This window comes from Carcharodon carcharias, chromosome 14 (genome assembly GCF_017639515.1).
Source record: "Carcharodon carcharias isolate sCarCar2 chromosome 14, sCarCar2.pri, whole genome shotgun sequence".
Taxonomy (NCBI): domain Eukaryota; kingdom Metazoa; phylum Chordata; class Chondrichthyes; order Lamniformes; family Lamnidae; genus Carcharodon; species Carcharodon carcharias.
The window spans coordinates 114,434,144-114,457,582 of record NC_054480.1 but is presented as its reverse complement, the minus strand read 5'-3'; the positions used below and the strand labels follow the sequence as shown (position 1 = coordinate 114,457,582).

At 41.0% G+C, this 23,439-nt stretch overlaps 1 protein-coding gene across 7 annotated transcripts in view; it reads left to right on the top strand.

Annotated features, from left to right (window-relative positions):
* Nucleotides 1-23,439, top strand: part of LOC121287624 (phosphatidylinositol 4-phosphate 5-kinase type-1 gamma-like) — a 93,859-nt gene that overhangs the window by 30,769 nt on the left and 39,651 nt on the right. For 5 of the 7 annotated variants that reach the window (XM_041205553.1, XM_041205556.1, XM_041205554.1 and 2 more), the window contains exons 2-12: nucleotides 1,023-1,054; nucleotides 1,155-1,247; nucleotides 3,633-3,763; nucleotides 5,817-5,934; nucleotides 12,906-13,058; nucleotides 14,055-14,354; nucleotides 15,096-15,301; nucleotides 17,242-17,325; nucleotides 18,364-18,412; nucleotides 20,713-20,797; nucleotides 21,535-21,720. In XM_041205553.1, the coding sequence (XP_041061487.1) occupies nucleotides 1,023-1,054; nucleotides 1,155-1,247; nucleotides 3,633-3,763; nucleotides 5,817-5,934; nucleotides 12,906-13,058; nucleotides 14,055-14,354; nucleotides 15,096-15,301; nucleotides 17,242-17,325; nucleotides 18,364-18,412; nucleotides 20,713-20,797; nucleotides 21,535-21,720 (1,437 nt within the window). Of the gene's footprint in view, nucleotides 1-1,020; nucleotides 1,055-1,154; nucleotides 1,248-2,289; nucleotides 2,463-3,632; nucleotides 3,764-5,816; nucleotides 5,935-12,905; nucleotides 13,059-14,054; nucleotides 14,355-15,095; nucleotides 15,302-17,241; nucleotides 17,326-18,363; nucleotides 18,413-20,712; nucleotides 20,798-21,534; nucleotides 21,721-23,439 lie in introns of those variants that run through there. The other 2 variants (XM_041205557.1, XM_041205552.1) reach the window with 2 other exon arrangements.

Here is a 23,439-nt window from a genome sequence, read left to right as displayed (position 1 = left end):
ACCGACCTTCCATTGTAAGGTCAGAAGCGGGGATGTTCGCTGACGATTGCACAACGTTCAGCACCATTCGTGACTCCTCAGACACTAAAACAGTCCATGCCCAAATGCGATAAGACCTGGGCAATATGAGGCTTGGGCTGACAAGTAGCAAGTAACATTCGTGCCACATAAATGTCAGGCAACGACCATCTCCAGCAATAGAGAATCTAATCATCGCCCCTTGACATTCAATGGCATTACCGTCATTTAGTGCCCCACTATCAACATCCTGGGGATTGCCATTGACCAGAAGCTGAACTTGACCAGCCATATAAATACTGTGGCTACAAGAGCAGTTCAGAGGCTAGGAATCCTGCGACGAATAACTCACCTGACTCCTCAAATCCTGTCCACCATCTACAAGGCACGAGTCAGGCGTGTGATGGAATACTCTCCACTTGCCTGGATGAGTGCAGCTCCCACAACACTTAAGAAGCTTGACAATGTCCAGAACAAAGCGGCTTGCTTGATTGGCACCACATGCACTAAACATTCATTCCCTCCACCACCGACGCAGAGTAGCAGCAGTGTGTACCATCTACAAAATGCACTGCAGGAATTTACCAAGGCATTGTAAACAGCACCTTCCAAACTCACGACCACTACCATCTAGAAGGACAAGAATAGCAGATAGTTTGGAACTCCACCACATGGAACTTCCCCTCCAAGTCTCACACCCTCCTGACTTGAAATATATCACTGTTCCTTCACTGTTGCTGGGTCAAAATCCTGAACTTCCTTTCTAACAGCACTGTGACTGTACCTACACCATATGGATTGCAGCGGTTCAAGAAAGCAGCTCACCGCCACCTTCTCAAGGGCAATTAAGGATGAGCAATAAATGCTGGCCCAGCCCACAAAGCCCTCATCTCGTGACTGAATTAAAAAAAAACACCTGTTTCTATAATCTTAATTGTTACAGTCTTTATTTACGTTCAGGTCTGATGCTGCAATTTATGTTTTGTCTTTTTCTTCACTTACAGAATCTTTCAGTAGAAAAACATTCTTGGCTGAGGTAAGCAGCATTTACTGCTATACTAATTTCCCAGATAAAATTAGTAACGATCAGTACACATATGTAACTAACATCTTTAATATTTTGCATTCTTTTCAAGATGCCTTCTTCATCTGGAAATATAGATGCACCTGCAGGCAAAAAGATTGGACACAGGGGAGTAGATGCTTCTGGGGAAACTACATACAAAAAGGTATTCGGTCATTGCATTATATATAAATTTAATTAAAATTAAACGGGCTTTTCTAGTCTGTTTTGTTTATTTTTATTATTATTATTGTAGTGTCACAGGCAAATAGAGTTGCTTGCTTACCCAATGTAGCTTTTTAAGGGGGAACACCTTATTACTAAATCTGAGCTATAGTTCAAATTGCCGAGATAAAAAAAAACTTTAAATATCAAATTGCAAACAAAAACTAAAAATTCAGGAAATGTTCCAGGTCCATCAATGTCTGAAAAGAGGAGAGAGATTAATATTCAAATTAAGTTCTTTTGCCAAAACTGAGAAGCTTGTGTTCTAACCTGAAATGTTAAGCCGTGTTACCTGTTGAATCCTTAATGGTCTGTGTGTTTATTTTTTTCCTGGCTGCCTTTTTACATTACAGAAACTGGCTTGAGTAATTTTAACAACTTAATCTTTCCAAGGTAGTGTGGTTAAGTGCTGGACTTTCCCTTTGCATTAATTGAGCCATATTCTGTAGTTACAAGGTTACAAGGATTCACTGAGTACAATTATTTGCAATGCTTTCAGGATATTGTGGAGTAGAGGTTGTACTAAAAACTTTGGCTTTCAGTGGCCATGCCAGTCAGAGACTCAGATCGTTTCAGTAAGCTGGTCCATGTCGGTTACTGTATATTGCGGTTGTTTCGATGCAGTCTATGATCTGGTTGCAAAATATGTAATTTTCTGCAATGAAGTAGCAATTTTTCTTTTTCTGAAGGGTCTTTGTCTGTTGAGACCCAAACCTGTGACTTTTGAGGTGTAAAGTGCATACACTTGAATGTTTAGCAATTTAAGTGGTGCACTGAGTAATTGTTTAAAATAAACCCCATAAATTTTGACACCAATGTATGTCAGTTGTTTTGGTTGAATGGCATAAGGTACGGTAATTAAATTGAATTCAACCTTCCTTTGATTTATATCCTTCATTTTTAACATTAAACCGATGTACAAAATGCCAAAAACATGTTTGACATGTTGCTAAGATATATATTTTTTTACCCGCCTTTATCAGCTTGTTGCATGGTTTCCTGCCTGCTGGTCTCATTACATAATCCAACTAAGCATCTGGGACCAAAACAAAAATACCTGGAAAAACTCAGGTCTGACAGCATCTGCGGAGAGGAACACAGTTAACGTTTCGAGTCTGTATGACTCTTCAACAGAACTAAGGAAAACAGAAAAGAGGTGAAATATAAGCTGGTTTAAGGTGGGTGGGGGGGGGCGGGGGGGGGGTGGAGGAACAGGTAGAGCTGGAAAGAGGACCAGTGATAGGTGGAGATAACCAAAAGATGTCATAGAAAAAAGGACAAAGGGGTGTTGATGGTGGTGATATTATCCAAGGAATGTGATAATAGGTGACATTAGGGGTAGAAATCAGGACGAGCATGATACAGATAGCCCTAGTGGGGGTGGGGGGAAGGGATCAAAATAGGCTAAAAGGTAGAGATAAAACAATGGATGGAAATACATTTAAAAATAATGGAAATAGGTAGGAAAAGAAAAATCTATATAAATTATTGGAAAAAAGGGGGATCAGAAAGGGGGTGGGGATGGAGGAGAGAGTTCATGATCTAAAATTGTTGAACTCAATATTCAGTCCGGAAGGCTGTAAAGTGCCTAGTCGGAAGATGAGGTGCTGTTCCTCCAGTTTGCATTCAGCTTCACTGGAAGAATGCAGCAGGCCAAGCTCGGACAGGTGGGCATGAGACCAGGGTGGAGTCTTGAAATGGCAAGCGACAAAGAGGTCTGGGTCATGTTTGCGGACAGACCGAAAGTGTTCTGCAAAGCGGTCACTCAGTCTGCGTTTGGTCTCTCCAATGTAGAGGAAACTGCATTGGGAGCAGTGAACGCAGTAGACTAAGTTGAGGGAAGTGCAAGTGAAATGCTGCTTCACTTGAAAGGAGTGTTTGGGCCCTTGGATGGTGAGGAGAGGGGAAGGGGGCAAGTGCATCTGGGGTCAAGGCCATCAAATGGTTGAGTTTAACCTTGCCTTCAAAGAGCCGTGTTAATGACTAAAGCAAGATAATTATGGACACCCTGTTTATAAAACAAAAGTCTTATCTATGGAAATGTTCTTTTGTCAATACTTACTTCATTCGTACTAAAGATAATACAGATGTGTGTTCAGTTGAGAAATTTGTGCTAAGCTGATAAGCAGTTTCTGATAAAACTGTCTGCAGTATTTTTGCTTTTGGCTGAAGTTCTCACAGCAGTAAAATCAACTGTTGGTCTTTTTAAATCTTTTATTCCTTGTTGATTTTACTCAAAAGCTAGACAAGCTGTTGAGACTGAAGAATACAGCCTGCTGCGTTGCTTCGTACAGTTAAAGGTTAACCTGACATATGTATGTTGCAGACAACCTCATCCACTCTTAAAGGAGCCATTCAGCTGGGTATTGGATACACAGTAGGAAACCTCAGTTCAAAACCTGAGAGAGATGTACTGATGCAAGACTTTTACGTAGTTGAAAGCATATTCTTTCCCAGGCAAGTCCGTCTTTACTGCAAGTAAAAATTTTTGTGCATGTGACTGATTAAAGCATGCAACTCTTCTCATTCCTTTTTAATTAAGATTGTTTCTGTAACTATTTTAGTTGCTAAGCAATTTGACTACTGACATCTAACCAGAGGTGAAGTCCAATCATTGCAATCTGAAATAAAAGCAGAAAATGCTGGTAAAACTCATTCAGGTGCTGGAAATCTGAAATAAAAGCAGAAAATGCTGGTAAAACTCAGCATGTCTGGCAGCATCTGTGGAGAGAAAAGCAGAGTTCACCTTTTGAGTCCATATAACTCCTCTTCAGAGACTCTTTTGAAAAAGAGTATGCAGACTTGAAGCGTTAACTCTGTGCAGAATTTTTCCATCGGTGAGCTGGGAGTGGGGCCCGCTTGCCGACACGGGATGACGTCGGGGGGAACACCCCACGTCATCCCCATTTAAATATTCAGGAAGGTGGACGGACAGCGCAATCAGCTGTCTGCCCGTTGACCTGTCAATCTTCCTTGGATTTTGTACGCATCTGGTTGGCTACATCTTGCCAGTTTCCAAAACCACAGTCCATCACAGCCTCAAGCAACGCCATTTCCTCCTGAGCTGTCCAGTTTGGATCCAAAATGGGAAAATCAGATGTCATTATTTCATAACTATGGTCACTTTGATGCTTCTTGTACTCAAACCCTCTAGTAAAGCACTGTAAACATATAAGCAGTGGAGGATGTCCATAGTCTGCACACTTTATGTAGGATTCCATCAGGTAGGAAGAGCATCCACGACATGGTGGTTGATCAAAGGGGTCACTGCAAAACGGCGCCAGCCGGTCCATGCTTCACAAAGCGGCGCCGACAGTGGAGGGGGGGGAGGAGAAAATTAAACCAGACCGCGGTGACGATCTGGCCCAACACTGCTTCTCTCCCCCTTTTCTTGTTTTATTTACGGTGCCGGGCGCTGCTGCTCCTCCTCCTCATTGCCCGGCTCGCCGCCGCTGCCCGGTTACTGCCATTTTATTCCCCTCCCCCCCTCCCAACTCCACACACACACACACACACACACACACACACACACACAAAGCCATTGACAGGATAATTAAGCCAATTAAAGTCCAACCTTAAGACTGGCGGGCAGGCCAGGAGCCCCAGCGGGCTTCTGAAAAAATATGAAACCTCATCCACCGGCGGGATGAGGTTTCATGTCTGTTTTAAAAAACTTTAATAAAGTTTATGTGATATTTATTAACATGTCCCATCTCGTGTGACATTGTCATATGAGTGGGATATGTTAATAATTTTTTATTTTTCTATTTTTGAAGTTTATAAAACTTTCCAGCGCCCTCCCTGAGACAGCACTTAGTCTCAGGGAGATGTGCGCTCTTTCGCACACATGCATGAAAGAGCGCACTCTGACAATTGGGGAATCCTTCTCCCCCACCTCGCACAGGAAGTGCATAGCACTTCCCGTCAGGCCTTAATTGGCCTGCCCGCTCAAAATGAAGGCGGGGCCCGTTTCGGCAGCGGCGATTGGCTGCCCGCCCACTGCCGAGCCAGTGGGGCCCGCCCACCTGTCAAGGGCAAAATTCTGCCCTCTGTTTCTCTTTCCATAGATGCTGCCAGACCTGAATTTTACCAGCATTTTCTGTTTTTATTACTTTATAATAAGATTGAGTTTTACTCGCGCTGATGTCTGAATCACTGATCGATATGTTGGAAGCTCCAGAGGCAGTGTTATTAAATTGCTGCATTGAATGAGAAATGAAATGGGAATTCATTATGCTGTAATCATATATTTTAATGCATCTATGTGTATGTAAATTTTTTCGTAGTGTATAAACTAAGATGAGCACTGTTGAGAGTATTGGTATTGTGCACTGCTTTCTGTGTACCACAATTGTCAATGGGTTTAAATGCAGAGAGCCATGTTGATCATTTCACCAGTGCTTTGTTGGACTATGCTACAAACAAGCATTACATTTAGCTATATATGGCAAGTGTCATACAATTTAATTTGATATATCTTGGCACTCAATTTTATTTTTTAAATTTACAGTGAAGGCAGTAACTTGACTCCAGCACATCACTTCCCTGACTTCAGATTCAAGACCTATGCTCCAGTGGCATTTCGTTACTTTAGAGAGCTCTTTGGAATTCGACCAGATGACTATTTGGTGAGTTGGATTATTTTAAATGCTGGGTATTATACATTGTGTGCCATAGCTCCTTTTCAGTCAGATTGTGTTTGGGATGAGAAAACAAGATCATTCTCTCTTCGCAAATTGCATCTGATGTTCTCATGGGATTCAGTGAGGGTAAAAAGAGTGGATGGGTTTGTGATTTTTTTATTTACATCTTCATGTTGTCACGCTCACGTAATTACATGGATTTATGGAAAAAGGGCACTTTACTTTTGAAAACAAAATGGAGAATGGACACACTGCTTTGAAATAACAGGGGGTTGAGAGGTCAGCTGACCTCTTTCTTTTAGTTTTAGGGACCAACAGCGCAGAAAAAGGCCCTTCGGCCCATCGAGTCTGCCTGGTCAAACAAATACCTAACTATTCTAATCCCGTTTTCCAGCACTAGCCCCATAGCCTTGTATGCCTTTTCTACCAATATACATGGAATCAGACCAAGCTGGAAGCTGACCTACTTGTTGGCCTACTTAATGGCTACTGTTACTATTGCCCAAATACCTGCAGAAGATATTTCACGATGGCCTTGCAGGCTTCTTGGCTTCAGAGCAGAATTTCACAGATTGGGCATGAGAAGAAGCACGTCCTATCGTAATGCAATGCAAATGGGTACAATTCAACATTATTGTGTTGCATTGCCGAAGTCGTCAGAGATCATTTTTGTGGACAATCGAAAGCAGGCACTATGATCCCATGACAAAAACCAGGTTGTGATAAAGAACATTTATTAGGAGACGTTTTGAGAGCAGCGGCAGAGAGACCAAGATGGGAACAGATCCAGGCCAGCAAGAGAATGACTCTGTCTAAAATCCAGCAGCAGCAGAGCCTTTGCCTACAGATTTGAGGAACACTACCAGGTTTTTGCTACAGGGGTTCGACTGGAGTGAAGCCAGAAACCTGTTGCTGCAAGCAATAAGTCACTGCAAATCCATCGTCATACACTTCCAATCTCCATTTCTTCGTTGAGCCAAAAGGAAATCCTAGGTCGGCAACATTTCAAGACTGCTTCTCAAAAGAGTCAAGGGTGACAGTAAAATGTTGGACTCTTAAGTTCCTAAGTGCATGTTACTTCTTTTGTAATCCCCTTTTCATGTGTCGGTGTGAGTGGGTGCTGTTGCGAATACATTTGGATGTTGAGTAATAAATATTTATCCTTTTGTTTTAAACTAATGAGAAAACTTCTGCCCTGATCAGTCAAGAGGGGGAACCACCTACCATCTCTCCCCTGTCCGTAACACTTGGACATACAAGATCACAATAGTAGAATTGAAAACTTTGCCCTTTCCAATGTGGACTGTGTCTGAAGAGAGCTGTTTGAATGATATACCCCTAGGATGAGGAGTCTAATTGCACGCCTGTAGCAGATGAAGAGTGAAATTTGAGGAGAAAAAATGAGTACCATACAACTTTATAGTATGTTGGTTTTAAATCTGATTTTTCCTATAGTGTTTGCTATTGGTACCAATGTGTTAAATGAGCTTACCAACCACTCTATATACATACATACATACGTTGGATACATACTTTCCAATGGTGTTGAGTTCTACCCCTATCCCTGACCCCCCAATAAAACTTTGCAGCAATTAAGGTCACGTCTAAAATGTATGAATCCTTTGCAGATCAACTTAATGTGTTGATGGCTGATGGTTCAAGTCTGGCAGGTAATTTTTGTGCCTGCTTTTAAGCTTAACATCAAAGCTGCTCCCTGGTGTCTTTCATAAAATTATGTTCCCATACATCTTGCACATTGGGCAGCATTTTCCTCCTGTTGGGGTAGGGGGGTGGGTGGGCAGATTTTCGAATGGCGCCTCGAGTTGGGGGCGCGCCGCCATTTTACGTGGGCGGGCCAATTAAGGCCTGGAAGCTCTGTGGGTGGGGGGGGGGTGTGGTGGATTTCCTGAGCCAGGAGTGTGCTGTTTCGCGAAAGAGTGCACAGATCTCCCTGAGGCAAAGTGCTGCCTCAGGGAGCTCTGCTCAAGTTTGAAAACTTTAATAAAGAGAGAAAAAAAATATTCCTAGCATGTCCCCTCATGTGATTTACATAAGCAGGGACTTTTCAATTACTTCTAGGTAAACATTTTATACTCATTTTAAATCCCTCATAAAACCTCATCCTGCCCATGGATGAGGTTTCATGTTTTTTTTAAAGGCCGCCTGGGCTCTTCGCCTGCCCGCCAACCTTAAGGTTGGACAGGCAGGTCCATTAATTTGGCTTAATTACTTTTTTAAAGGCCATAAGTGGCCGTTGACATTTCAGCTACACACCCGCTGAGCTGAATATCTAAATGACGCGCGGTGACTTTGGGACGCATGCCTGACGTCACCGCGCGTCATTTTACGTGTTGGCGAGTGGGCCCAGCCCCCCCGCTCGCCGGTGGGAAAATGCTGCCCATTATTTACTTCTCTCATCTCTATACTGGTGCAATCACTATCTTTAAATCAGCTAACAATGGCCATGGAAAATATTTCCATTTATGGATTTCCACATACAAATTAGAAACCATCCTGTGCTGTCCCTAGACAGATGGTCAAATGGAGCAAAACCAGTAAACTAACCTTTAATTTCCAGCTAATAAATCCTGTGAATTTGTGTTTCTTTTTAGAAAGTTTTCAAATCACGATGCTTAAATAACTTGACTGTGGTTAAAGAGAACTTAACTGTTAGCTGTAGCCTTATTACTGCAACAATCTTATAAGCTAAAACAAACACACATTTGAAGGACATCACTTCTGTCTTTCTCCATCTTAACATTCATTTAACTACTGACTAATGTGCTTCTCTAATTATCTTCTAATATCTTCAGACTTATTACTTTTCTAACTTCTGTGTACCTAGGAAAACTGGCTGATCAGGTGTCAAAACTCTTAACAATCGACACAGCTAAGCCTATCTTTAATGTGTTTTTACAGTTAAGTTGCATGAGCATGGGCTAGTAAGGGGAGAAGCAAATCAGTTACATTTGCTTATCACTGTCCATCACCCTATGGAAAATATCAGTGAATGGATGTTGGTTAAGGATATAGGGTACCGTTATGTTTAGCTATGATGCCCTATTGTTTCGCCTGTGGATTTCTCACCTTCTAAGGTCAGATAAAGATGACTACCAGGGTTGGTAGTTGGTGGGCTTATGGGTTCTGTGGAACCCTATCCCAACATAAGTCAGTAGCTCCATGGAGAGATAGTGGGATAATAAGTTGTACCATGTACCTTGTAATCACTGCCAGTTGCTCTGAGAATCTTGATTGGAGTATTTCATTGTGCTTGAAATATCCTGTACTTTCATTGGGAGGATTATTTGAAAATAAGATAAACTGATATTGAGCATTAATTACTAGTTGTGGCCTTTGTGTTCAATTGTGCCATTATATTTATAGCATTAACTTTAAACTGATCGTTTGGTTGACTTGTGTCTGCTTGTGGAAATCTATAAATGGAAATATTTTCCATGGTCATTGTTAGCTTAGGTTGATTTAAAGATAGTGATCGCACCAGTATATTGAGATGAGAGAAGTAAATAATTAAGTTATGTGGGAATTGCGCTGTGCCATGTTATGCCACTATAGTGTCCCTCTGGCACCTTGCTTGTGGCCATTCTTACCGGTTAGCCAAGACTGCGTGTTGGATAGTGTTCCATTTGGGAGGTCATTGCAGTTGACTCAGATCCTAATCTGAACTGGCATGTTCACAGACATACCTTTCACTAAGAGTCACCACAGATATAAGCACTGGGAACAGGAGCCCTGGTAGATTTCCTCTCCCACTCCCACCCAGTAGAGGAGCACTTGAAAGCAGCTATTAGTTTAGAACAGATAACTCAGTACAGACAAGTTTTAAGAGTGGGATTGTCCTGTCCTTTCCTGTATGACTCGGTACTTTTATAGTGCTGAGCTAGTTTTTCACTCTAAAATAATTATGAAGTGTGCATTGGTGTGTTTTCTGTTCAGAGTAACTTTTTTTTGTTAATATTTTCTGATTTCCTTGGAAATGAGTTCCACTTAAAACGCTAGGAAATGCCCTTGGTTAATCTACCCTTTATGTCATATACAACTAGTGTATTATGAATCCTCCCATCCCTGAAATGTCAATCTAAGAAGATCTCAGTGATAATATATGTTACCAATAAATTTGTAATTTATAATGCATAAGAATTTTTTTTAGCCACAATTCTGATGCTTACCGTATGATAACCCTATGGGCTGCCCTGCATATAAATCATACTCAAAATGTGGACCTGCCCTCCATGAGAGAATTTTCACTCCCATGAAGCATTGTTAGCTTAATCTGCTTTGTCTTTTGCTTATCAAAAAGGTGTGGTTTACATGCAATTGTAGACCATGTAACCACCTACCTTGATAATTTCCCAAAAAGAAAAGTGCTTGCAAACACCCAGTCAACTGTTCCAGATGCCACCTAAGGTTTGAAAGCACCATCCACTAATGAAAGCTGCTAGCAGCATTGATGGAACCAAGCTTTGCTTTTTACTTTGGGAGATAATGCAGACATACCATCTCTGACACTATTATATTTTCTACTACCCGAGCTGTTAAAATTATTTCTTAATAGCTTTCGTGGCTCGTTATGCGCTCTGATCTGCTTTTTGAACAAAAGCAAAAAGGCTGGACAGTCAAACTTATTCCTTTGGAAGCTGCTTCAGTTTCATTAACTCCAAGCAAGGGGAAAGAGAACTAACCTGATAAGGAATGTGTTGACCAGTCTGAGTCTCAGGTGATAATTAACCTTTGGTACTTATTCATGATGGTGTGTCACAAATGCGGCTGCACACCTGAAAGTGAGACGGAATTGGGGAAAAAGTAAAATTAATGCGTAAAGCTATTTTAGTACTTGTGACGCAAGGACCTTCATGAATTGAGGCTAACATCAAAGCAAGCAATTTAAATGCAGAGAAAAGCTCCATTGTGCCATGAAACTGATCAAACTAGAGTTACCATATTTTCCAGAATCTTGTTCAACCTTGAAATATGATTGGGAAGAATGTGGATTGAGTCATGGATTCTACTGATGTTTGCTGCGAATGAAAGTCCATTGAAATATTAATAATGTATTCATGAGACACAAGCAAAATGGTAAAAGACATTTTTAAAAAATGAAACAGACATTGGATGTCTGAATGGCAGTTTAGAAATTTTCAGATCGCTCACTCAAATGGTATGTCTCAAATTTGGATAGGTGCTAATAGAAGATCAAACCCGCCATTTGTGATTAATCCTTCAGCAACACAGTTGATAGATTCAAGATTGACATTTGTTATGACCAGTCTCCGGGCGAGGCCCCTCCCCAATTGGTTAATTTCCCGAGTGGCACCCCAATGTTGTTATGCTCCCGGATGAGGAGGAATGAGCTGGCTAGCCTTCTTTATTCAGCTGCCTCCCCCCCCCCCCCCATCGCCCCGGTTGGTCACAACCCCTTTCCCTGTGGATACCTTTTCCCAGTCTAAATGTATTTTCTTTAGAAGGAGCCAATTTAACCAGGCTTTCTTGAGTCAAAGAAAGAGTAAGTTTATTAGGTACTAAAAACCAGAGAAAAATAATAAAAACACAAAACACATACACACTGATCAGAAGTGCGAAGTTAAGAATCCAAATAAAAATTTTAATAGATATACGAATCAGCCTTTGGCTTGTCCATGAGGCGTAGATGCCGAAATGTTGTGACCATTAAGTTGGGTGATTCCAATAGAGCTGACTTGGCAGTTTAACAGTTAGTTTGGAGATACTTGGTTCTGTAAGTTGGCTGAAGAAGCTGCCCTATTTCCTTTTTGATTGTGACTTTGCTGAGCCTTGCCTCCAGCAACAGAGAGAGAGACTTTGCATGCAACTGCAGTGGTGACTAGTTGGTGTTCTTGTGCTGTCACTCTCATAGCATACTAGCACACATTGCACTACTCTACAGCTAGCTTTTTAACCCATTTTCCCCTGTGTATTCTTGTAAGGGAAAAAAAAAGTCTTGCACCCAGAGTCTGTTTTCTTTGACCTCTGACCATTTTACACATTCTAAGATATGGATCAATGAGAGATGGATTTTAGATGCCTGCTGAGACATGGTATTCAGTCTTTTGTCTCTGCAAAAACAGGAGATTAAAGTTCAGTCTTTTGCATCTTTCCTATCTTCTTTTAAGTGTCTCTGCTTGAAGAAAGCCATGACACCTTTTCAAGTGCGACATTTCGTGTTCTATCAAGACAGGTCTGTCAGTATAATCCATGTAGGATTTTTCCAGAAAATGGTCACTTTACATTATTTTTACATTTGCTCAGTGCCTTTGCTTGTATTTCTTTAAAGACACACATGTCTCCCTTAAAAATTTTAAAATGCCTGTAAGTAATTTTTGGTTGTAATCAGCTTTTCCTGACACAGAATAAATTGATTTTTATCATGCCAGCTATTTTAGAGTTTGTCCATATGCTGAAAGTCCAAGATAGTGACCTGAATCAACCTGACATATTTGCATAAAGGGAGGGAAGGTACTTGTCATTAAAATTGGTTAGGCCCTTGGTACAATCTCATTTTGCATTAAGTATATTAAGTATCTAATCAACAAGCAAATTTAGAGCTTTATTTTGAAGGCAAACAAAGCTGAAGACCTGATATCTTGTCTGGAACTGCTTGTGTAATTGACTATCTATAGTTTCCATCGAGGCAACATGGAGACCACTGATAACACACACAATAGATGGACATCAGGCAGTAGGAAACCATACTTCGTGGGATTCTCTGGAGATGGACATTTGAGCTTTTTACAAAACAAACTTTTCTGAACATGTGTTTTCTTTGGTCAACACTAAATGAGGGAATGCCTTGAAAAAGTGTTTTTCAGGCCATTAATAAAAATAATTTGGGTGGGAGACTTTGTGGTAAATGTATTGACAAAAATTGACATGTAAAGCTGGGCCCTAGATAAGAGTTTGCTTTTTGATGTGTTCCCTCACAGTATTCATTGTGCAATGAACCTTTGATTGAACTCTCCAATCCTGGTGCCAGTGGTTCTCTCTTTTATGTGACTAGCGATGATGAGTTTATTATAAAGACCGTTGTAAACAAAGAAGCAGAATTTCTGCAGAAGTTGCTTCCAGGTTATTATATGGTGAGTGAATTTTCTCCCTATCACCTCCCCCTTTCCCCTCTCTTGAAGGCATTGACTGTTGCCCGAATATAACTCCACAGGTTCTATCTGCTGTCTGGCACGTCAGCCAAGTAGCTCATCCATGTTCACATGAGGGCTGAGTGATGAGAAAGTTTTATCCTATTTGTACGTGAGAGCTGATACATTGAGTGCCACTGGCTGCCTAACTGTGGGGAGGAAATGCAATCTCTGATGTCCACAGACTTTTCCATTTAGGGTCACCTGTAGATGTAAACATAACTAATGTTAAATATAAAAATGAAATGACATCCAATTGACTTGGTGGGAATGATTTTGGAAATGCTCCAGAAGCTGGAGCAGAGGTTGGCGGCCTGTAATTTGGTGCTGCTGGCTGGCTTGTTCCTGCCTTAGGACGATTTTTGGTGAGACTAGCTTTGGGGGGGTGGGAGTGTGGTATTGGTGGGGGCTGGCGGTGGTTGTCGCTACCTACCTGTAAGCGGCAGGTAGCCACTTATGCCTTTAATGGGCCTCTTAAGGCTATTATGCAGATGGCCACTGGAATTTTGCAGTCAGGCCCCCAGCTGAGGCCAAATCCTGCCTGACAAATGGATGCTGCAGACCAGGGGTGTAGTGCTCCATCTACCATTTCACCTCCATCTTGAGGCACCCTCTCTCACCTGTATACATCTGCTATACCCATTTCCGATGGGCTGCCAATTTTTCAGTGCTGGAGGATCTCCTGTTGGCCTTCCAGCCTCGGGAGCCCATCCACCATCCTTAATTAGAAAGCGAGTGTGCACCCTGGCCACTAATTAGCCCGCTCATTAAAAACGTTGGACATCAGACACCAATGTGATGTGGAATTGGGACCCCATAATGAAAATTTAGCCCAGTGTCTTGGCATGTGTAGAGCATTATACTGTTGTCATTTGAAGGATAATATTGGTTCATTCATTACACTGATGCATTGAAAATAGTTTCTCTATTTTGCTCCAGAACCTGAATCAAAACCCAAGGACTCTCTTGCCAAAGTTTTATGGACTGTATTGCGTCCAGTCTGGTGGTAAAAACATCCGAGTGGCAGTGATGAATAATGTGTTGCCACGAGTGGTGAAGATGCACTTGAAGTATGATTTAAAAGGTTCAACCTACAAACGAAGAGCTTCAAGGAAAGAACGTGAGAAATGCAGGCCAACATTCAAAGACCTGGACTTCATGCAGGACTTCTCAGAAGGGTTGTTACTGGACACAGATACTAACAGTGCTCTGGTTAAAACCCTACAGAGAGATTGTCTGGTAAGACTAGAGTCAGGGTTATACAGCTAGACGGGGAAAAATGATTACCAATGATAATACCAGTAGTAATATGACTCAACAATAATGTTCTGGCGAAGGCTCAAGGAATTGATTTGGACAATTATTGATTTTGTACTTGCAAGTAATACTCAGCAAGGATGAAGAACAAGAATATTAAAAGGTACAGGAGGCAAAAAAAGCAAGAAAGTGAGATTAGAGAAGATAATTCCTGAGAAGAGCTGGCACCACTACTGAAATTATGATCTGATTGTGTGTTACTATCTGGAATGCGTTTCAGTGATTCTTTCAGGGTGGGGGATGTTAAGAAAGGAAATTGGAAGAAGTATTTTTCCAACACATTTTCAAGCTTTTTGTGATTGTCCTGTGAACAGTTTGTCTGGCCAATGTGTTTCTCCAGGCGATATGGTGTGGGTGCGATACAGCCACTGCTGGCCCAGACATCAACCAATGGGTAATATTGTGCATGCTTCCAATTTAATGTAATTAACCTGAGATTGGATGGAATATTGCAATTTTACAGCATGTCTCTTATTTTAGGTTCAATATGTTTTTATAATATTTTTAAAATTTTGTTCAGTTTAATCTATTGGAATATTTTAATTCTAGTTGTTGAATTTTGTGCTATCAGACAAGTTCTCATCTTGAATTATTTGATTTCCTCTCATTCCTGCTTTATTGAAGACTAATTTTTCTGTGACTTCTCTCCTGCAATTTCAACAGGTTCTGGAGAGCTTTAAAATCATGGATTACAGCTTGTTGTTAGGAGTTCATAATTTGGACCAAGCAGAACGTGAGAGACAGTCTGAGGGGTCACTAAGCACCTCTGATGAGAAGCGACCCATTGCACAGAAAGCACTCTATTCCACAGCCATGGAATCTATTCAAGGTGGAACTTCACGGGGCGAGTCCATTGACACAGATGATACGTACGTGGCATGTTTTTATTTAAAAATCTTCATTTTAATTTTTGTTTTTAAATGGCGGTGCATGGTGTGCTTGACATTGATCATGTAGTGTTTTTATCAACTGCCCTGAGTAAATACAGCATGAATCAAACTTAAAGCTATGCTGTTTAATTTAGGTACTTCATTCTGAACCTTTCAAGAAGACCCTCACCCTGCACCAGCTGCACCAGTGAGAATTTCTCTTTGTCTTCCCAGCTATTCTTGTGGTCCCTGAGCCTGCCAATTAAGTTGTTAGATAGTTTGATTCCGTATCCTGCCTAAACTCATTTTGAAAAAGATCCCTTATAACTCTGGCATGACCTTCATCCAAAATTACCTCTTGCAGTCAAACAAACGCCCCAGCATACTGTTATGATCTTGATCATGTTGGAGACAGTAAACGCTTAAAGAAGAAATCCGGACACCCAGCAATTAACTGACAGAACTACGCTGCAAAATTTCATGTTTTTAAACAAAAACAATCTTTGTGTATATATGAAGAGAAATTAAACCACGCGAACACCATTAACTTAACACTATTGCTTCTAAAGACTTATGCTGTAAACTGAGTTCTACCCCCCGCGCCCGCCCGCCCACCTCCCCCCCCCCCACCCCCACAACCCTCAAAGAGTTCCCTTTTCTTAAGAAACCTTGAAGGTTCATTCACTTTTCCTGGGACCATCCCAAAAGGTATGTCTCAGCCCTTTTGGAATTTACTTTAATTCACATCGTATTCCAACTACTTCTCTGAAGTAATTCTATGGGAGGGACATTCCATTAGATTTTTTGCTACACAACTCTCCACCTTTTTCTTTACTAACCTCATGACTTAGGCTGCTGCAGCTCCTTGTTCAAGTTGCCGACTGATATATAACTGCTTTCCCACAGCTTTCCAAACTAACTCTACTGACTGTTTTCTGTCACAAGGCTCCATGAAGATCACTGTAGATTTCTTCCAGTAGCTGAAAACTAGAGCTAATGTTCTGGCTACATTTTCTTCATGAAACCCAAACTGAACTGCCTCTTATCTGTTCCCAAACTGAGCTGCTTTCTTTTGCCAGCAAATATACACAAATTAAACGAAAGAACCTTGTAACCAAGGCTGCACCTTGAATCACTGTCTCTGCGGAAATGTGACACACAAGGCCTGTTCCCAGGTAGAAATGCCAATAAACTTTGGAATTAAAAGGTAGTTATTCTTCATTCTGGGAAATCATATAAATAAATAACTTATATACAAAGACAGGACAATTGCTTTTGAAACTTATTGGCACCATTACGAGGCTAAGAGTAAACTCCCTGCTTTTTATGATTCTAGCTGTTAACCTCTTAAGTCAAATGGCCCCAAACTTTTAAGTGTAATAGCTCCAAGCTTGTTTGAATTGCATTTGCTTCAAGGTTGCTGATCAGTTTCACAATCAGATGCCTCAATTTCTTACAATTAAAACTTAATTCCTAAAACTAGAAGTCATATTCTAAAATAGGTAAACCATGAACTAGATTTTCATAACAGCTTAAAAAAATCGATGCTGTTCACAATCCATTGCAGTTTGTACCAATGTGAGGCATTGATATCATGATGTCTGAACATTCAAGTCTTGAACCATGATGATGCTGCTGGGAATTATAACTTAATATGTTTAATTTAGTGACACTGTGTTGGGAGAAGAGCAGGAGGAACACAATAGTGTTTGGTAGCCTGTCTCAGCCAAGTCCTGAATGAGGTGATCACTGCTTTCATGTTCAAGAAATTTCTCATTGTGGAAAGTGACTGAAAGTTAGGTTCAAGTGTTGAAACATCATTAAAAAAATTCTTGGAAGAAATGCTCCTTGTTCCTGTGAGAAATTTGTTTTTCATTACTGTAGAATGTCATGTTATTAGGTTATGAAATAGCATTTACATTTTCTCCTCTCTTTGTTAGGATGGGGGGTATACCAGCCGTTAACGGTAAAGGAGAGAGACTTCTCTTGTATATTGGTATCATTGACATTTTACAGTCTTACAGGTAGGCTTTCATTTCTACTTATATTCACTGAATAAAACCAAGTGCTTGGGCGGTATTTCATTTTAACATCGATGTATGGGAAAGAATTATAATGCAAAACGCTATTTTTCAAATTTGATTTTCTCCCTTAGATCTTGACTGATTTTTGTGTACAGTTCTATGGGTGGCCCCTGGTACCTCACCAACTGGCCATTCATGTGAGCGCAGTGATTGAATGTCATGCAGAAGGTTTGGCGAATAGATGACATGGCAGCTAAGCTTAATTCTGTCCTTATGATGATACTGGTACACTTCAAGCAGGAGCTGTTGGGCAGCAATCAGGAGCTGGAAACTTGCAAGATTTTTGTTTGCTTAACCCAGATGTGCTAAGACCAATTGTAGGAGCCCAGCTGCTAACTTGACTGAGTTTCGCTAGCTCCAATGATGGAATCTGAGACCTTTCTGACCTATGTAAATTGGATCCTCACTGATTTTGTATTGTGAGTCACTGAGGGCTCATTACAATTTTTAATATTTTTGCTGTTAATATTCTTTTTAGTCCTGAACCTGTTCCATTAGTACACTTGATGTCTGGAAGTCAGACTTAACACTGAAGAAAGCCCAAAGGTTTCTAGCACACACGATGCACTGAGAAGGTATTGGAAAATAAGCAATCATAGCAGTAAATTTGTACACAGCATGGTTTCACAAATAGAAATTAGATTAATGACCAGAAATTCTGCTTTAGTAATACTGCTTGAGGGTCAAGAGAGCAGTCCACTACTCTTCAAACAGAGATATGGGATCTACTACATTCACCTTGGAGGGCAGCAGAAGTTGTGTCACTCAAAAGGTGACATTTCCTCAGTGCTGCAGTGAAGTTTTAGCCTAGATTATGTGCTCAAGTCTCTAGAGTGCTTAAAACTGCAACCTTTTTATTCCTGTGAGAGCGTTAAAGTTTATTGTATTGAAAGGATGCTTTCAGTCTTGACTTAACTAGATGATATCAGGTTTAATTGGAACTGACAGTAATCTCATTACATAGATATTTGCTTTCAGGTTAATCAAGAAACTGGAACACACTTGGAAAGCACTTGTTCATGATGGTGTAAGTTTTCATTTTAAAATGATACAACAGATAAATATTTTCTATCAATTTTATCATATATGTTAACATTTAAACAAACAAACCTAATATTACTTATAAGCTGATTTAATATTGCACGCTTCCTGTTTCCCACTATTGTAGCTTTCAATTGAGGCTCTGGTTTTTCATCTAGGATTTCGCTTTTAGCTTATCTTCCATTTTTTAAGGAGAATGAAGCAAGTAAATTACTGAAAGCCTTTTAACACAAGATGTAGCAAAATGAAAAGGCACTGGGACAGATGAGTTTGTTTATCCTGAATTGGTGTGCAGCATGGCCTGTATGGTTTGTGGGGTCCAGCTGTTATGAAGTGTATAATGTGTCTACTATATCACATATTGCAGCCAGCCTTGACTCTGGTGACATTGCTGTAATGTCAAGGTTGTACTAGTGTCCTCAGTGATACAAAGCCCACCTGTTTTGATGATGGTGCAGCACTATCTATGCATATCTTTTTTAATTCATTCACGGGATGTGGGCTTCACTGGCTGGGCCAGTGGCTATTGCCTGTCCCTAGTTGCCCTTGAGAAGGTGGTGATGAGCTGCTTTCTTGAAACACTGCAATCCAAGTGGGTACACCCACAGTGCTATTAGGAAGGGAGTTCCAGGATTTTGACCCAGTGACAGTGAAGGAATGGCGATATATTTCCATGTCAGGATGGTGAGTGACTTTGAGGAGGACTTCGAAGCGTGGGTGCTCCCAGCTATCTGCTGCCCTTGTCCTTCTAGGTGGTAGTGGTCGTGGGTATGGAAGGTGCTGTCTAAGGAGCCTTGGTTAATCCCTGCAGTGCATCTTGTAGATGGTACACACTGCTGCTACTGTGTGTCGGTGGTGGAGGGAGTGAATGTTTGTGGAGGTGGTGCCAATCAAGCGGACTGCTTTGTCCTGGATGGTGTCCAGCTCCTTTAGTGTTGTAGGAGCTGCACTTATCCAGGCAAGTGGGGAGAATTCCATCACACTCCTGACCTATGCCTTGTAGATGGTGGACAGGCTTTGGGGAGCCAGGAGGTGAGTTCCTCATCACACAGTTCCTAGCTTCTGACCTGCTCTTATAGCCACAGTATGTTGCAGCCAGGTTGAATGACAGGAATTCTGGAGTAGGAATTGAAAAAATTATTCCATGAATTGGTGAGGCATCTTAATTGAGTGGAGTAAATTTTGTGTTTTAAATAATGACTTTCAAATGAAATATTGAATTCTGCTAATGAGAGATTATGTGGAGCAAATGTATCTGGGCACTCAAAAAAAAAAGGGTAATGGAAAATAAGGGAAAAGGTCTGATACCATCTCATAGAAAGCAGGTTTGGAGTTTTGATCTTTCTTTAGAACACTTGATGTAGAACAGATCTCCTTGTATAATGTTCCTTAGCAAAACATTTTGGAGCTTTACTTAATTGGAACACTAAGGAAGAATTTTGTAGTGGTCCATTCAAATGGTAATTCCTCAACTAATGTAAAATGAATAAAGTAAAATTAACAATATTTTGATATCATGGAATACAATGTTAACTGATATTTTGGAAGGTTAGAAATGCCAGAGCTTGTTACAGCTGTCCAATAGTTAAGTCCTTCTAGTAAATTTTAAATTGGTAGAACTGCATGCTGCTAAAAAGGTTGTTATGTATGCAGAATTCAGAGTTCTGACTCATGTTACATTGACACAGTGCAGCCAGACTGGAGTTCTTGATTCTCCCTTAGTGTTTTTCCCCCTTTTCTCTGCATAGTTCCTGTGGCAGCTGTTGGTCTGTAACACCTCATCAAAGAGGCCATTCTTAATTTGTGTTCCTAGACAGCAAATATGAGTAGACTATTTGACTGTAAAGGGCATCACTTGATCTGGACCTTTCCTTGCCTGATGTTTACACAGTAAAGATCACTTGATCAGGAGCAGGAGTCGCCTCCATAGCTCAGGAATATTGAGGCCAGTTGTTGCCCTGGCAGAGATCATCTTTCTAACTCAACACCAAGCTAATTTTAGAAACCAACTTCTTAGTTCTATCATGCTTCCCTTTACCTGGAGTATGTATTGTCAGATAGCCTTTACTGTTTTGCCCCATGAGTCAACTGTCACTAACCACTTTACTGAGCGTACAAAGTGTTCATGCCTTCTGCGTACCTTGGTGCCTGATAATGAACTATTTTGATGATTGATTGTATGTAGCTACAGTAGTTAGTTCTGACTGCTCTAGGTTTGCTAAATTAGCTGCTCTTTTACAAAATGTAACAATTGAGTAATATTATCCTTCCTGTTTGCATTTATAGGACACTGTCTCAGTGCACAGGCCAAACTTCTATGCTGAAAGATTTTATAAATTCATGAGCAACACTGTCTTCAGAAAAACTTCATGTACGTAAGAATTGTGTTCTAGTTAGAAATTAAATCTTACACTGTAGTACTTCACATTGATTACCACATGAGCTGAATTAGAAAATCCAAAAAAAAAACGTTTTTTTGGAACATTCCTGTGGAGTCTACATGTAGCAGCACCCTACAGTTCTTCGCCCAAGTAACCATTCATCCTCGGTGAGTTTGGACAGAGAAACAATAAGTTGTTCTACTGTATGGATATTCCAGCTGAGTTTGATCCTATCCAAATGCATCAATTTCCAGTAGAGGGTGGGTATCAGTGACCCATCCTTGCTCAGGATGGGTGGTGGATTCATTGGAGCTGATTTAATATCCCTTTGACTGCAGTACTGACATCAGCTAGTTCAGCACAGGTTAAAGATTGAACTTGTTGTTTGAATGGTTTAGTTCCCCAGGCTGGGTGCATTTATCCAGTGAAAAATAAACAATTTTGTTTATGTAGATCATATCCCATCCCTCAGAAATGTGTGAACATGCAGGATTAATTACCTTTTCTGAATGCAGTGACTATTATGCATTGCAAATGTCTCAGCTATTTTGTGTGTAGCAAGATCCTGCAAGTAACACAGTGGAATAGCTTGTTACTCTCTTTTTTCTTGAAGGAATAATGTTGCCGACTATGACATGCCCCTGTGCAAATAGTACTATAGGATCTTTAACCGTGATTTATGTTAACCTTAATGTCTGATACGTCTCATTCATTGATGTTCATTTAGCATTTCAATTTCATAATACGACAGCCCTGAAGTCATCCCCATCCAAGAAAGGACGTGCCTCTCTACCAGTTCCTAAATATATTGGTCCTGGACAAGCCTTTTCAGCCAGTCAGATTCCTACAGAAGATGAAGATAAGCGGTATGACCTGCGGGGAGCCAGGAGCTTCCCAACTCTTGAAGATGAAGGTAATTGCCCTGCAAGAAATTACTTCCCTTTTTTGGGATCCCCTTTTCATCAATAATCTTTTACTTTAAAAATATAGGAAATAGGAGCAGGCCATACAACCCATTGGCCAGAATTTTCCCGTCAGCGATTTGGGGGCGGGGCCCGCTCGCCGACGGGAAAATGACGCAGGATGATGTCAGGAGGAACCCCTGATGTCATCCCGGTCCCTTTAAATTTTCAGGAAGGCGGGCGGACAGCGAAATCAGCTGTCCGCCCACTGACCTGTCGGTGGCCAATAGAGGACATTGACAGGGTTATTAAAGTAATTAAAGGCCCTGCCCGTCCAACCTTAAGGCTGGCGGGCAGGCCAGGAGCCCCAGCGGGCTTCTGATAATACACGAAACCTCATCCACTGGTGGGATGAGGTTTCATGTTCCTTTTTAAAAACTTTAATAAATGTAATGTTATATTTATTAACATGTCCCATCTCGTGTGACATTGTCACATGATTGACATATTAATAATGTTATTATTCTATTTTTTAAGTTTTTTTAGACTGTCACTAATCTTCCTGAGACAGCACTTAGTCTCAGGGTATAGTGCGCTCTTTCGCGTGCATGCGCGAAAGAGAGCACTTTCACAGCTGGGGATCTCTCTCCCCCCCGCCCCCCCCCACCAGCACAGGAAGCACATAGCATTTCCTGTCAGGTAGGCTGCTGGGCGGGCCTTAATTGGCCCGCCCACTCAAAATTGCGGCAGGCCTCATTTCGGTGGCGGGGGTTGGCTGTCTGCCCACCGCTGAGCCGGTGAGGCCCGCACGCCCACCAAAGGCAAAATTCTGCCCATTGAGTCTTCTTTGCCATTCATTAAGATCATGCTGATCTTTGACCTCAACTCCATTTTCATGCCTGATCCCAATATCCCTTGACTCTTTAAAATTAAAAAATCTATCAACTTATCTCTTCAGTTGAGCCCTGAGCATCTACTCAATTGCTGAGTATCCAAAGCCCTCTGGGGACTTCCAAAGATTCACAACCCTATTCAGTCAAGAAATTTTTCCTCATCTCAGACTTAAATGATTGATCACTTTATCCTGAGACTATGCCCCCCCTGCTCTAGACACTCCAGTCAGGGGAAATAACCTGTCAACTTCCCTCAGAATTTGACTAAACTATATCTTTTGACGTACTGTTTGTGACAAAAATGAAACCTTTTTGTCTGTAATGTATCATGTTATTGGTTTCCCTTTTTCTATTGTGATACATATGGAGTTAAGAACCATATGGTACAGCTTTTCTTTTATACAAAAGCCTCTGTATATAGAGTTTTTATGTCTGGCCAGATGGCTGAGGAAGAGGGTAAGACATTTAATTCAAGTAGAAGCATCTTATGAAAGTAACATAAGTTTGATATGAACTTACAAAGCGACAGGCAGGAAAAATACCCATCTGATCCACCAAGCCATCCCCAAAGCTGAGATGCTGAAACATGAATATCAGACACCCCCTATCCAATAGTAACTATATAAAGCACTGGGAGAGTTAATTTTGGGAGTGGGGGGGGCATAATATGTGGAAAATTCCTTTCTGATCTCTTTTGGCAATCAAAATGGTTCAAGAGATCACATCGCGAAGCTTTTACTGCATCTCCCATTTTTCTAAGGTATGATCTCTTCCTCATTCAGGAACTGAACCAGCTATTGCTTGAAGGTGTGCAGAATGCTAATATTCGCCAGCGTG